The 12441-nt window shown below is 48.3% G+C and overlaps 1 protein-coding gene and 1 pseudogene across 9 annotated transcripts in view; both read left to right on the top strand.

Moving 5' to 3' along the window:
* DYNC2I1 (dynein 2 intermediate chain 1) overlaps positions 1-12441 on the top strand; it is a 78612-nt gene that overhangs the window by 2015 nt on the left and 64156 nt on the right. For 3 of the 8 annotated variants that reach the window (XM_079150648.1, XM_079150647.1, XM_079150649.1), the window contains exon 2: positions 1089-1233. In XM_079150648.1, the coding sequence (XP_079006774.1) occupies positions 1153-1233 (81 nt within the window). In that variant the 5' untranslated portion in view covers positions 1089-1152. Of the gene's footprint in view, positions 1-1088; positions 1333-3335; positions 3512-4683; positions 5021-5721; positions 5831-12441 lie in introns of those variants that run through there. The other 5 variants (XM_079150646.1, XM_079150652.1, XM_079150650.1 and 2 more) reach the window with 5 other exon arrangements.
* Positions 9109-10443, top strand: LOC306667868 (large ribosomal subunit protein eL6-like; annotated as a pseudogene). The gene has a single exon. The product of its transcript is annotated as a large ribosomal subunit protein eL6-like (transcript).

Below are 12441 nucleotides of genomic sequence, written 5' to 3'. Positions count from 1 at the left end.
CCTTTCTCAAAATAAAAAATAAAAAGGGTTAGGGATGTGACCCAGCAGTTTGGCACTGGGTCCAGTCCTTCGTACCAAAATAAATTAATAAAATAAAAATGACTGGGAATGTAGCTCAGTGGTAAAGAGCTCATGGGTTCAACCCTAGTACCCCAGGAGACAACAGAAACAAAATAAAAACCTCAAAAAAAAAATAAATAATAAAAAACCCAACAACAAACCCCCCCCAACAACTTAGAAAGGAGGAAGACTAGAAAGAACCATGTCAGAGCAGATTAGAATTGGTGGTATTAGTACAAGCTCATGTTTTTGATGACTATTCACAGATATAAAAACAGTTATATGCCTGTGCCTGTGTGCATGCGAGTAGGTGTATGTGCTCAGGAACACAGGTGCACTTCCTAGTTCTGCCGGCTGAGTGGAAGCAACCGCAAGCCAGGACTACAGAGCACAACCAGCTCTCATCCGGGCATCACCTACCCAGCTGATGGAACTACACGTTACCAGTGTGTTTTAGTCAGGTTTTTCGCTGCTGTGACTAAATAAATGGGCTGACCAGCACAATTATAGAGGAGGAAATGTTTATTTAGGGCTCACGGTTTCAGAGGTCTTAGTCCATAGAAGACCGGCTCCATTCCATGAGGCTTGAGGTGAGGCTGAACATCATGGTGGAAGAGTGTGGCAGAGGGAAGCAGCTCACCTGCGATCAGAAAGCAGAGAGAGAGAGACTCTACTCTCTAGATAAAAAAATATTTACCCCATAGTGACACCCCCAATGAACCACTCCCTCTAGCCACATGCCACCTGCCTCTGGTTACCACTCAGTTAATCCCATCAGAGTTTAATTCACCAATTAGGTTAAAACTCTCACAACCTAATCATTTCTCCTTTGAACCTTCTTGCATTGTCTCACATGTGAACACCTCACATCCAACCATAACACACTTATCCAACAATAACAGGTTGGAATTTTGAGTCCTGGTATGGTGTTGACATTTCTGGAATATTTCTACCAGGAAGCATGACCTGCGGGAACATCAGAGAGGGCCAATATAAAAGCCCTCCTGTTTTCTTTAAATCTGTTCCAGATTGTAAGAGATCAAAGGCACACAGTTATTCTATGGATGTTCCTGAATAGGATCCTGGACAGAAATGTTGGCACATTTGGTGAAGCTCAAATGGGGTCTGTGGACTGTTTGGCAATGTTGGAGTCCTCTTTGGGAGGATTGTGTGGTGAGACCTGGTTGACTTGGAGAAGTATCTGGGACTGCTGTGGTCTGAAGGTGTCTCCCTCCATTCAGGTGTTGGGACTTAATGGCAGTGTGATAAGAGGTGATTATATCCTGGTGTGGTGGCCCACTCATAATCCCAGCAAGTTAGGAGGCTGAGAAAGGGGGATTTCAAGTTCGAGGTCAACCTCAGCAAGGGCTGGGCATGTAGCTCAGTGGTAAAGTGCCCCTGGGTTCGATCCCCAGTATCAAAACAAACAAAACCAAAATACCACCCCCAAAACAACAAAATGTAGCTACTAGAAAATATGTAATCATGTGATTCACATTCTATTTCAGTTGGACTGTGCTGTTATAGATACAATTATTGCTGAACACTCCTTCTTTCTGAATTTGTACCCAGATTTGTCTTCCCCCTCAAAATGTTCTCAGTGACTCTTCCTGATTAATTATTTATGCTTCAAGATCTAACTGAAATGAAGCCTTTCCTAATGTTATTCTTTTCTTCCATGGGGAACTACTGCTTTTTTTTTTTCCAGTGCTAGGGATTGAATCCAGGTCTTGACAATCACTGCATTTTATAAGTAGCGCTTACATTTTCACATCATTTAATAGTTGCTTGCATATTTCTCTTTCTTAACAATTATTAGTTGCTAGAGGTCTAGATAGTGTTTTATTTAGCTACGTCTAGCACTCCCTTGGTCACCAGATCATCACAATGAGCTTAGTCATTTGGTGAATAAATAAAGATGATGGAAGAAATATCAGATTGTAATGGATTGGCAAATGAGGTATTCAAAAAACAACTGTTTTAGTTTCCTCTATAGGACTAGATCCATTTATTCTACAAACATAACTGATCGTGGTAAGAAAGAGGAAATAGCATTTGCAGAACCCTGTAGATTGGTGCGTTTGAGCAACTCCAAGTCTCGCTGGTGAGGGAAGAGTGCGGTAAAGGCAGGGAGCGACAGGCGATTTACGGGTTAGATCGCTTTGTCCGCAGCGGAGGCGGCGCTGGTGGGGACTGGAGCGGCGAGACTGGACACACTGACATTCAGGAGAGACTCGGGAGCTCGTTTGACAGCAGCTTGTGATCGGGTGTCATTCCCGTAGCATATTGTGGCTGGCGCTGCATTTCCGTGCACTCTCACTCGAGAGGGCGAAGCTGGCGAGCGCTTAGGCTGGCTTTGCTGAAGCAGCTGCCCGCGCTCCTCCTCGCCCGCCTTCCTCTCCGGCGTGCGGGCCTGCGAAACGGACGGCGGGCTCAGCCCAAGTGAGGAAGCCGAGGCAGGGCAACCAGCTTTGTGCAGCCCCCGGTCGTGAACCGGCTCCTAACTGGGCCTGGAAAACAGCGCGCGGAACATCCCCAGCTGCAAAGCCGCGGCGCTGGCACAACCGCCGGGCCCCGCTGCAGCCACCACCCGAGTCCTGCGGGCCGCCTGTGTCCACGCCGTAAATAAGCTGCGCTGCCGAGTACGTGTTCGTTTCTCTGGTCTGCGCTCGATGAAGTCGCTCAACCACCCCCTTCCGAACACTCGATTCCATCCTAAGGACATGGCACCCACCCTTCAGGCGCCGACCCAGAGCGCTGTGCCAGCGAGCCTCCTCCCCAGCGCTGTTTATTTCGAATCAGGGTCTAAATTGCGTACGGCCTCGCTAACTTGCGGAGACTGGCCTCGAACCTTCGATCCTTCTGCCTCAGCCGCCCCAGTCGCGGGAGTCACAGGCGTGCGCCGCCCTGCCGGGCTTAGCGCCTACCTAAGGTGTTTCTTGTCAAGACAGGACAAAGGGATGTAACTGGGAGGGGTAAAGCCCTATTCCAACGCCAAGGTCTTTCATGATCACTCGCTGTCTCCGTGGAGGGTAGCACCGGGTGACAAGGGGAGCCGCTCCCGTCCAGCCAAAAACCGCGGGGAGAAGAGAACATTGACCCTTTGGCCTTTGAGGTTCTTGCCCGCCGGTTGCTAGGCGTCCAGAATACGAAGGCGCAAAGGACCAATCGGCTCTCTGCGGCTCCGACCGGCAGTGGAGGCGGGGATACGCAGGCGCAGTGGGAGGGCCGCGGTGCATGCTGGGCAGCGATCGCTGGGCCTTTTGCTGCCCCTGCTTACTGGTTGCTAGGAGTCGGGACGCCCGCACGCAGAGAGCGGCAGCTCGGCCCGCTTCGTCCGGCCGAAAAGAGTGGGCGCCAGCTGACTTGTCTCCTCCTGGTAGCCTGTGCCTGCCTGGGGCAGAGGATACCGCGGTACTCGGATCTTCGAGGAGCGATGGAACCTGGGAAGGTCGGTATGCGGCATGTCCTAGCGAGGCGAAAAGGCGCGTCCCTCACTCCGCTGGGGGCCCGCCCGCGCCCGACTCCTAAGGACTCGGGGAAGCGGGCCGGGCCGCAGTCTGAACGGCTGGGTCCGGGAGTTCCATGAGAAGACACCCCCCCAACCCCCAACCCTTCTAACAGCATTTGCCTCTGGGCTGCTTACCGGGAACCGGATTGGGCGTGAGGGGCGGGCCGAGAGGCCGTGTCCAGGACGTGAGGGCGGGGCGAGGGGCGGTGTTCATGGTGTGAGGGCGGGGCGAGGGGCGGTGTTCATGGTGTGAGGGCGGGGCGAGGGGCGGTGTTCATGGTGTGAGGGCGGGGCGAGGGGCGGTGTTCATGGTGTGAGGGCGGGGCGAGGGGCGGTGTTCATTCATGGTGTGAGGGCGGGGCGAGGGGCAGTGTTCATTCATGGTGTGAGGGCGGGGCGAGGGGCGGTGTTCATGGTGTGAGGGCGGGGCGAGGGGCGGTGTTCGGGTGTGAAGGCGGGGCGAGGGGCGGTGTTCATGGTGTGAGGGCGGGGCGAGGGGCGGTGTTCGGGTGTGAAGGCGGGGCGAGGGGCGGTGTTCATGGTGTGAGGGCGGGGCGAGGGGCGGTGTTCATTCATGGTGTGAGGGCGGGGTGAGGGGCGGTGTTCATGGTGTGAGGGCGGGGCGAGGGGCGGTGTTCGGGTGTGAAGGCGGGGCGAGGGGCGGTGTTCATGGTGTGAGGGCGGGGCGAGGGGCGGTGTTCATTCATGGTGTGAGGGCGGGTCGAGGGGCGGTGTTCATGGTGTGAGGGCGGGGCGAGGGGCGGTGTTCGGGTGTGAAGGCGGGGCGAGGGGCGGTGTTCATGGTGTGAGGGCGGGGCGAGGGGCGGTGTTCATTCATGGTGTGAGGGCGGGGCGAGGGGCGGTGTTCATTCATGGTGTGAGGGCGGGGCGAGGGGCGGTGTTCATGGTGTGAGGGCGGGGCGAGGGGCGGTGTTCAGGGGCGAGGGGCGGTGTTCGGGGTGCGAGGGCGGGGCTAGGGGGCGGCATCCAGGGCGTGGGGGTGGGGCGAGGGGCGGTGTCCAGGGGCAGCGCTGGGTGGGAGTCTGGGGTTGCTGCTGCGAGGGTAAACGTTCGACATGTTCGTGGTGGAGTCTAGGGCATGGTCTGAGAGCGTATTGGGGGCGGGGTTCGTCCTGTGGGACTGGAACTAGGTCTGCCGAGCTCCGCTGACCCCTCCTCACCTCTGCTGCAGGCCTTGGCTTCTGGAGGAGCCTCTGTGCAGGCCTGGCTGAAGGGAAACCGGCACGTCTGAGTGTCTCCTGAAGCATCGCAGGATGCTGCGCTGCAGGTGCCTGCCGTGGGGTAGTTGTCTTCGCCGTAATTAAAAAAATCTCCAAGAGTGTTGGACTGCGCTGAAGGAGAGGGCTGACAGTCTGCACCTGCTCCTAACGTTAGTGCTGCCTGGCGTATGCTTTTACCTTTACCTCTTCACTGATGAAATTCAACCAGGTGTGTAGCTGCACTTGGTACAGAACCGCATTGTGCATTTGCTTGCTGCGAGTCGTTCTGTGTTTGAATTGTCCAGTATGTACTGGCTGCATGCAGCTGTTGAGTACCAGAAATGTGGATGGAGCTGCTTATGACACAAAATGTAAATTTTATTCACCTTTAAATTTAAAGGGTTGCAAGTCACAGGTTCTGAAGTCGAGATCAAATTCTGGCTGCTGGTGTTTGAATTCTTGTATGACTCTGGGATGGTTACTTATCATGCTATATTTTCTGAGTTCATAAAATGGGCACAATAATAGCCATATCACAGGGTGTTTATGATGATTTAATGAAATATTACATGTAAGCGTGCTTACAGCACTGCTTGTTATTTCGTTAACACGTTTCAGTAAATGTTAACTAGTGTTATTCTTGTTGTCTATTGAATACCCACTAAAAGATGAAGAATTTAGTTTGCCTACATTTCCTCTTACCTTCTCTCATTTTTTCTGTTGTTTTCCTATAATAATGTTAAATAATTTGTGTTGTATCCATTCTAGGTAGTATCTTTTAACTTTGCTTTAAGTAAGTTAGGAAGATAAGTCCTAAATTACCCTCTGTTTCTCCTCAAACCCAACAATATCCTGACTTTTATCATCTTTATACCATTCCCTTTACATTTCCATGAATTATTCTGTAACTTTTCTGTGTTTTGCTTATAGGTTGATGCATGATGATGTTAGTAGAATTCACTGCAGACCCAGGGTGACTGGACCAGTAGAGAAGATACAGTCCCGGACCCTACGCCCCTTGTCAGAGAAAACACATAGGGTCAAATAGATAATCTTTTCTTATATTCAATTAATGTACTGCAATGTAATTTACTTCATATTTGGATCATATACTTCTTTCTTTCTTTCTTTTTTTTTTTTTTTTGTACCAGGGATTGAACTCAGGGACACGCAACCACTGAGCCACATATCCAGCCCTATTTTGTGTTTTACTTAGAGACAGGGTGTCACTGAGTTGCTTAGCACCTCACTTGTGCTGAGGGTGACTTTGAACTCATGATCCTCCTGCCTTAGCCTCCCAAGCTGTTGGGATTACAGGTGTGAGCCACCACACCCAGCTTGGACTGTACATTTCTTAAATGACCCTTTGATTTTCCATTAGTTTCTCTCTCTCTCTTTCTTTTTATTTATTTATGTTTGGATACAGGGGATTGAACTCAGGGGTACTTGACCACTGAGCCATGTCTTGCTAAGTTGCTTAGGGGCTCACTAAATGGCTGAGGCTGAATGAACTCTTGATCCTTCTGCCTCAGCCTTCTGAGCCTCTGGGAATTCAGACCACTGTGCCAGGTCATCTAGATCTTTTTATTTTCTATTTCGAGACAGGATCTCCCTAAGTTGCTGAGGACCTCACTAAGTTGCCTATTGTGAGTCAGCATCCGCATATCAGAGGGAACATTCGGCCTTTGGTTTTCTGGGATTGGCTTATTTCACTTAGCATGATAGTCTCCAGTCCCATCCATTTACTGGCAAATGCCATAATTTCATTCTTCTTTATGACTGAGTAATATTCCATTGTGTATATGTATCACATTTTCTTTATTCATTCATTGGTTGAAGGGTACCTAGGCTGGTTCCATAGTTTAGCTACTACGAATTGAGCTGCTATAAACATTGATGCGGCTGTGTTACTATAGTATGCTGATTTAAGTCCTTTGGGTGTAGGCTGAGGAGTGGGATAACTGGGTCAAATGGTGGTTCCATTTCAAGTTTTCTGAGGAATCTCCATACTGCTTTCCAGAGTGGTCGCACCGATTTGCAGTCCCACCAGCAGTGTGTGAGTGTGCCTTTGCCCCCACATCCTCGCCAACATTTATTGTTGCTTGTATTCTTGATAATCGCCTTTCTGACTGGAGTGGGATGAAATCTCAGTGTAGTTTTAATTTGCATCTCTAATTGCTATTGATGTTGTGATGTTGAACATTTTTTCACGTATTTGTTGACCAATTGTATTTCTTCTGTGAAGTGTCTGTTCAGTCCCTTTGCCAATTTATTGATTAGGTAACTTGTTTTTTGGTGTTAAGTTTTTTTTTTTTTTTTTGTGGTGCTGGGGATTGAACCCAGGGCCTTGTGCTTGTGAGGCGAGCACTCTACCAGCTGAGCCATCTCCACAGCCCAAGTTTTTTGTACTTTCTACATTATGGAGATTAATGCATGAGGTGCATGTGGTAAAGATCTTTTCCCATTCTGTAGGCTCTCTCTTCACGTTACTAATTGTTTCCTTTGCTGTAAAGAAGCCTTTTAGTTTGATACCATCCCATTTGTTGATTCTTGATTTTACTTCCTGTGCCGTAGGAGTCTTGTTGAGGAATTTTGTTCCTAAACTGGCATGATAGAGATTTGGGACTACATTTTCTTCTAGGCACAGGATCTGTGGTCCAATGCGTAGTTCTTGATTCACTTTGAGTTCAGTTTTGTGCATGGTGAGAGATAGGGGTTCAATCTCTTTGTTACGTATGGATTTCCAGTTTTCCTAATCCCACTTATTGAAGAGCCTGTCTTTTCTCCAATGGACATTTTTGGCGCCTTTGTCTAGAAGAGATAACTATATTTATCTGAGTTCATCTGTGTATCTTCTATTCTGTACCTTTGGTCTACCTGTCTGTTTTTGTGCCAGTACTGTGTGGCTCTGTAGTATGATTTAAGATCTGGTATTGTGATGCCTTTGCTTCACTTTTCTTGCTGAGGATTGCTTTGGTTATTCTGGGCCTCTTATTTTTCAAATGAATTTCATGATAGTTTTTTCTATTTCTATGAAGAATGTCATTGGAATTTTAACAGGAATTTCACTGGTAGTATGGCCATTTTTTTTTTTTTTTTTTTTTTCGGTGTTGGGAATTGAACCCAGGGCCTTGTGCTTGACAGGCAAGCACTCTACCAACTGAGCTATCTCCCCAGCCTGTATGGCCACTTTGACAGTATTAATTCTGCCTATCCAAGAACATGGGAGGTCATTCCATCTTGTAATGTCTTCAATTTCTTTCTGTAGGGTTCTGTAGTTTTCACTTTAGAGATTTTCACCTCTTTTGTTAGATTGATTTCCAAATATTTTCTTTTTGAGGCTATTGTGAAGAGGATAGTTCTCCTAATTTCTCTTTTTCAGTTAATTCAATCACTGATGTATAGACTGCAGTTGATTTATGGGTCTTAATTTTACATTTTGCCGCTTTTCTGAATCCATCTATGAGTTCTAGACGTTTTCTGGTAGATGTTTTTTGATCTTCTAAATATGGAATCATGTTGTTGACAAATAGGGGCAGTGTGAATTCTTTTCCTAGTTTTTTTTTTTGTACCAGGGATTGAACTCATGGACTCTCGGCCATTGAAACACATCCCCTGCCCGTTTTGTATTTTATTTAGAGACAGGTCTCACTGAGTCGCTTAGCGCCTTGCCATTGCTGAGGCTGGCTTTGAACTCGCCATCCTCCTGCCTCAGGCTCCCGAGCCGCTGGGATTACAGATGTGCCACCGTGCGTGGCATCTTTTCTCGTTCTTATCCCTTTAGTTTCTTCTGTCTAACTGCTCTGGCCAGGGTTTCTAGGACCGTGTGGAACAGGAGTGGTGACAGTATCCCTGTCTTGTTCCAGTTGTTGCTCGGCCCTTGTTTGTTGTTTTGAGACAGGGTCTTGCTGTGTGGCTGAGGCTATGCTTGCACTTCTGATCCTCCTGCTTCAGCCTCTCAAGTAACTGGATTACAGGTGTGTACCTCCTCACCTGCCAAGCCAGTGTTTCCTGAAGGGAAAATTAGTTAGGATGAATGTGATTGTTCTCCGCAGTAAGTATTCTCAGCTGATTTTCCTTTGCTGCAGTTACTTCTGTCGTCCAGCTGTGCCTTACACATGGGTAGGAAGCTGTGTGGCAGCTGTGGTGAAGGACTGTCACGTCACTAAAGCACAGTACTTAGTGACGCTCAGGATGGAAGGGCATGTGGCACTGGGGGCACCACAGGAATCGACTGTGATTCCGTCTCCGGAGGGCTCTGTGATGTCCGGGAGACCAACGCCGAGTATTAGTAGTGAACGTCATCACAGGTGTGTGTTTAGTGCTGAGGGGCGACAGGGAGTCGCCTGGGGTGAGGGTTGTCGGTGGGGGCTTTACCTGTTTCTCAACAGCAATACCCATGATTATGACCCTCTCGGTTTCTGTGGGAGGATTTGGAAATGGCTTGGGCAGAACATCAGGTTACAATCGCGAGGTCATCTGAAGGTGTGGCTGGGCCTCTTCCAGGGTGACCCATTGCTGGCTTCCCCATATGGAACTCCTCGCGCGTGCTTGAGCATCCTCTGACCTAGCAGCTGGCTCCTTCCAGAGTGAGGAGTGAGAGTGAGCACAAGCACCGCAGCTGTTGGGAGCTGCTGATGCGGGCCCCGGCGAGGAAGGTAGCAGGTCTTGCACCCTGTTCTCTTTACTAGTGTGAGTCAGTGTCCTGGACCACTTTCTTGGGAGGATTGTTGGAGAATTAGAAGAACTCTTTTAAGATCATGCACTTTGCTCTTTCCCACCTAACAAGATGGCGGGTGAAAAGGCTGAGAAGCTGGATGCTAAGGAGAAGAACCCTGAGCCAGGAAGTCCAATGCTGTTGACAAGGTTGAAAAGGGAGACCCTAAGGATAAGTAACCCAAGAAAGGGAAGCCCCACTGCAGCCAAAACCCTGTCCTGTGAGAGGAATCGGCAGATACTGCCCTCTGCTGTGTGTTCCCGCAAGGCCATGACAAGAGGACGTCCTCGCTGCTGGATCCAAGGTGGAGGAGGAGGAGGAGGAGGTTCTTGTTACTGCCACAGAACCAGTCGGTGGTGACAGCAGGGTGGAACCAGAGTGGTTAAGCTTCGCAAAATGCCTGGATGCTCTCCACTGAAGACGTGCCACGAAAGCTGTTGAGCAAAAAGCCCTTCAGTCAGCATGTGCGAAAACTGCGAGCCAGCATCACTCCCGGGACCATCTTGATCATCCTCACTGGGCGCCACAGAGGCGAGAGAGTGGTTTTCCTGAAGCAGCTGAGCAGTGGCTTTCAACTTGTGACAGGACCTCTTTCCCTTAATCGAGTTCCTCTGCGTGGAACACACCAGAAATTTGTTATTGTCACCTCCACAAAGACTGATATCAGCAATGTGAAAATCCCAAAACACCTTACTGATGCTTACTTCAAGAAGAAGTTGAGGAAGCCCAGACACCAGGAAAGTGAAATCTCCAACACAGCAAAAGAGAAATACAAGATTACAGAGCAGCGCAAGGTTGATCAGAAAGCTGTGGACTCACAAACTTTACCCAAAATCAAATCTATTCCTCAGCTCCAGAGCTGCATGTGATCTGTTTTTGCTCTAACAAATGGAATTTATCCTCATAAATTGGTGTTCTAAATTTCTTACCAAGAACCTAATTAAATAACTGATACATTTAAAAAAAAAAAAGATCATGCACTTTATTATCTTAACATTTCCCCTTTAATTTTTAGAACAGTTCAGGTAGCTGATGAAGTAAGATTGTTTTATAGGGATCCATAGTTCATATTTTTTTAAAGCTGAACTTTATGATATATCGTCATGTGTTGAACGGTACTTGGTGACTAAGACTCTGGGTTAGGGATTAGCTGAGATATGCATACTTGAAAGTTAGTTGGAGAGGCGTGAACATGCTTGGAAGATGGGTGGAGAGGTGTGACCAGACTTGGAAGATAGAATGGGCCAGGCTGAGGGTGCACCTAAGTGGAAGAATGCTTGCCCAGTATCCATGAGGTCCTGGTTCAATACCCAGCACCACAGAAAAGCAAAGCAAAGAGAAGAAGGATAGTTGGAGAGATATGATTGATGCTTAAAAGATGGGTGGAGACATGGCCATCCTGAGGGACAGAGGGAGGGATGTGATCTGTGGTCATCCTGAGGGACAGAGGGAGGGATGTGATCTGTGCTTAAAAGATGGGTAGGAGACATGGCCATCCTGAGGGACAGAGGGAGGGATGTGATCTGTGGTCATCCTTGAGGGACAGGGGAGTGAACTTGAAAGACAGCTCATCTAATCAGGAGCAAGAACTCTGTCATAGATGTTGGACATGTGAAATGCAGGTCTCTGAAGGGTGGTGCTTCTTTTCTTCTGCAGTGCTGAGTTGAAACCCAAGCCTTGCACATGCTAGGAAAGCACTCTGCTGCTGAGCTGCATCCACATCCCTAGTGCCTCTTTTCCAGAGTCGTTTCTGTCTACACCGTACTCCTTTTGGGCTGGAAGCTGGACATGTCTGTCGCTTGAGTGTAGGTGTTCTTGAGGGACAGAGAGACCTGAGCTTAGGCTGCCCAATTCTCTAAGGCAAGAAATGCGCTCACTAGTCCACTCATTCCTTCCACAGATCTCTGTCTAGTTCCTAGTATGTACCTAGCAATGTGCAGGACTGGAGGTGAAAGCTATTTAACTTCTCTATACCCCAGTGTCCTCATCTGGGAAATGGAGCCAGTGACTGACTTAACAGGGTTATGAGATTTAAAGCAGCATGGCCTCTGGCATGCATTTGAGGCTGAACACATTTCTGTCTGTCCATACTTCCCAATTGTTATTTCTACATAAAAAAATCACCACAGGCAGGTCAGAGTGGTGCATACCTATAATCAAAGCAACTTGGAAGGTCTAGGTAGGCGGATTGCAAGTTCAAGGCCAGCCTCAGCAACTTAGCAAGACCTTATCTCAAAATAAGTCTCAAAAAAAGGGATGGGAATTTAGCTCAGTGATAGAGCAGTCCTGGTTCAAATCCCAGTACTGCAAGCAAAACATAACAAATCAAAACAACAACAAAATTTCCCCAACCTTGTGGTACAAAACACCACAGCCTTTTAGTTGGCTCATGTGTTCTGTGGGTGTCTTAGCCATGCTCCCTGACGTCTGGGGTCTCAGCTATTAAAGTGCGGTTGGGAAGGGTATGTGGTGACTCGGGTGGAACCAGTCTTGTGAAATCTTGTCTCCTCAACGTTTCTGACCACCGACTGTGCAGGTGGGACTCTGGAGTCCTTGGCTGGGACATGCAGGGGACTCTGTGGCTTCTCCTTATGCCTTGAGGCCCAGGGAGAATTGGGTGGGACCACACAGACTGTAAGCTGCACAGCATCCCTCTGTCTTAGGAGCACGGAGCCCTCAACCTACCCGCCGTGGGCATAGCACTTGGCTGCTGTTGGAAAATGCACCCTAACAACATATTTCAAACCCACGAGATATTTGCCTTTGATTGGTTGTTCAACTGCCCTTATGACTTGTTTTCTCTTTTATTTTGTGTTATATAATGATTTTTGAAGGAGCCAAATGAATATATTCTATAATAATTATGGGTAATTTTAGATAGTAAATAACTTTAAAATCTATATTTCTGTCTTTTATTTTAGTAGGTGGATGAG

The sequence above is a fragment of the Sciurus vulgaris genome, assembly GCF_902686455.1.
Source record: "Sciurus vulgaris genome assembly, chromosome: 8".
Taxonomy (NCBI): domain Eukaryota; kingdom Metazoa; phylum Chordata; class Mammalia; order Rodentia; family Sciuridae; genus Sciurus; species Sciurus vulgaris.
This window is presented reverse-complemented; position numbering and strand designations above follow the sequence as displayed.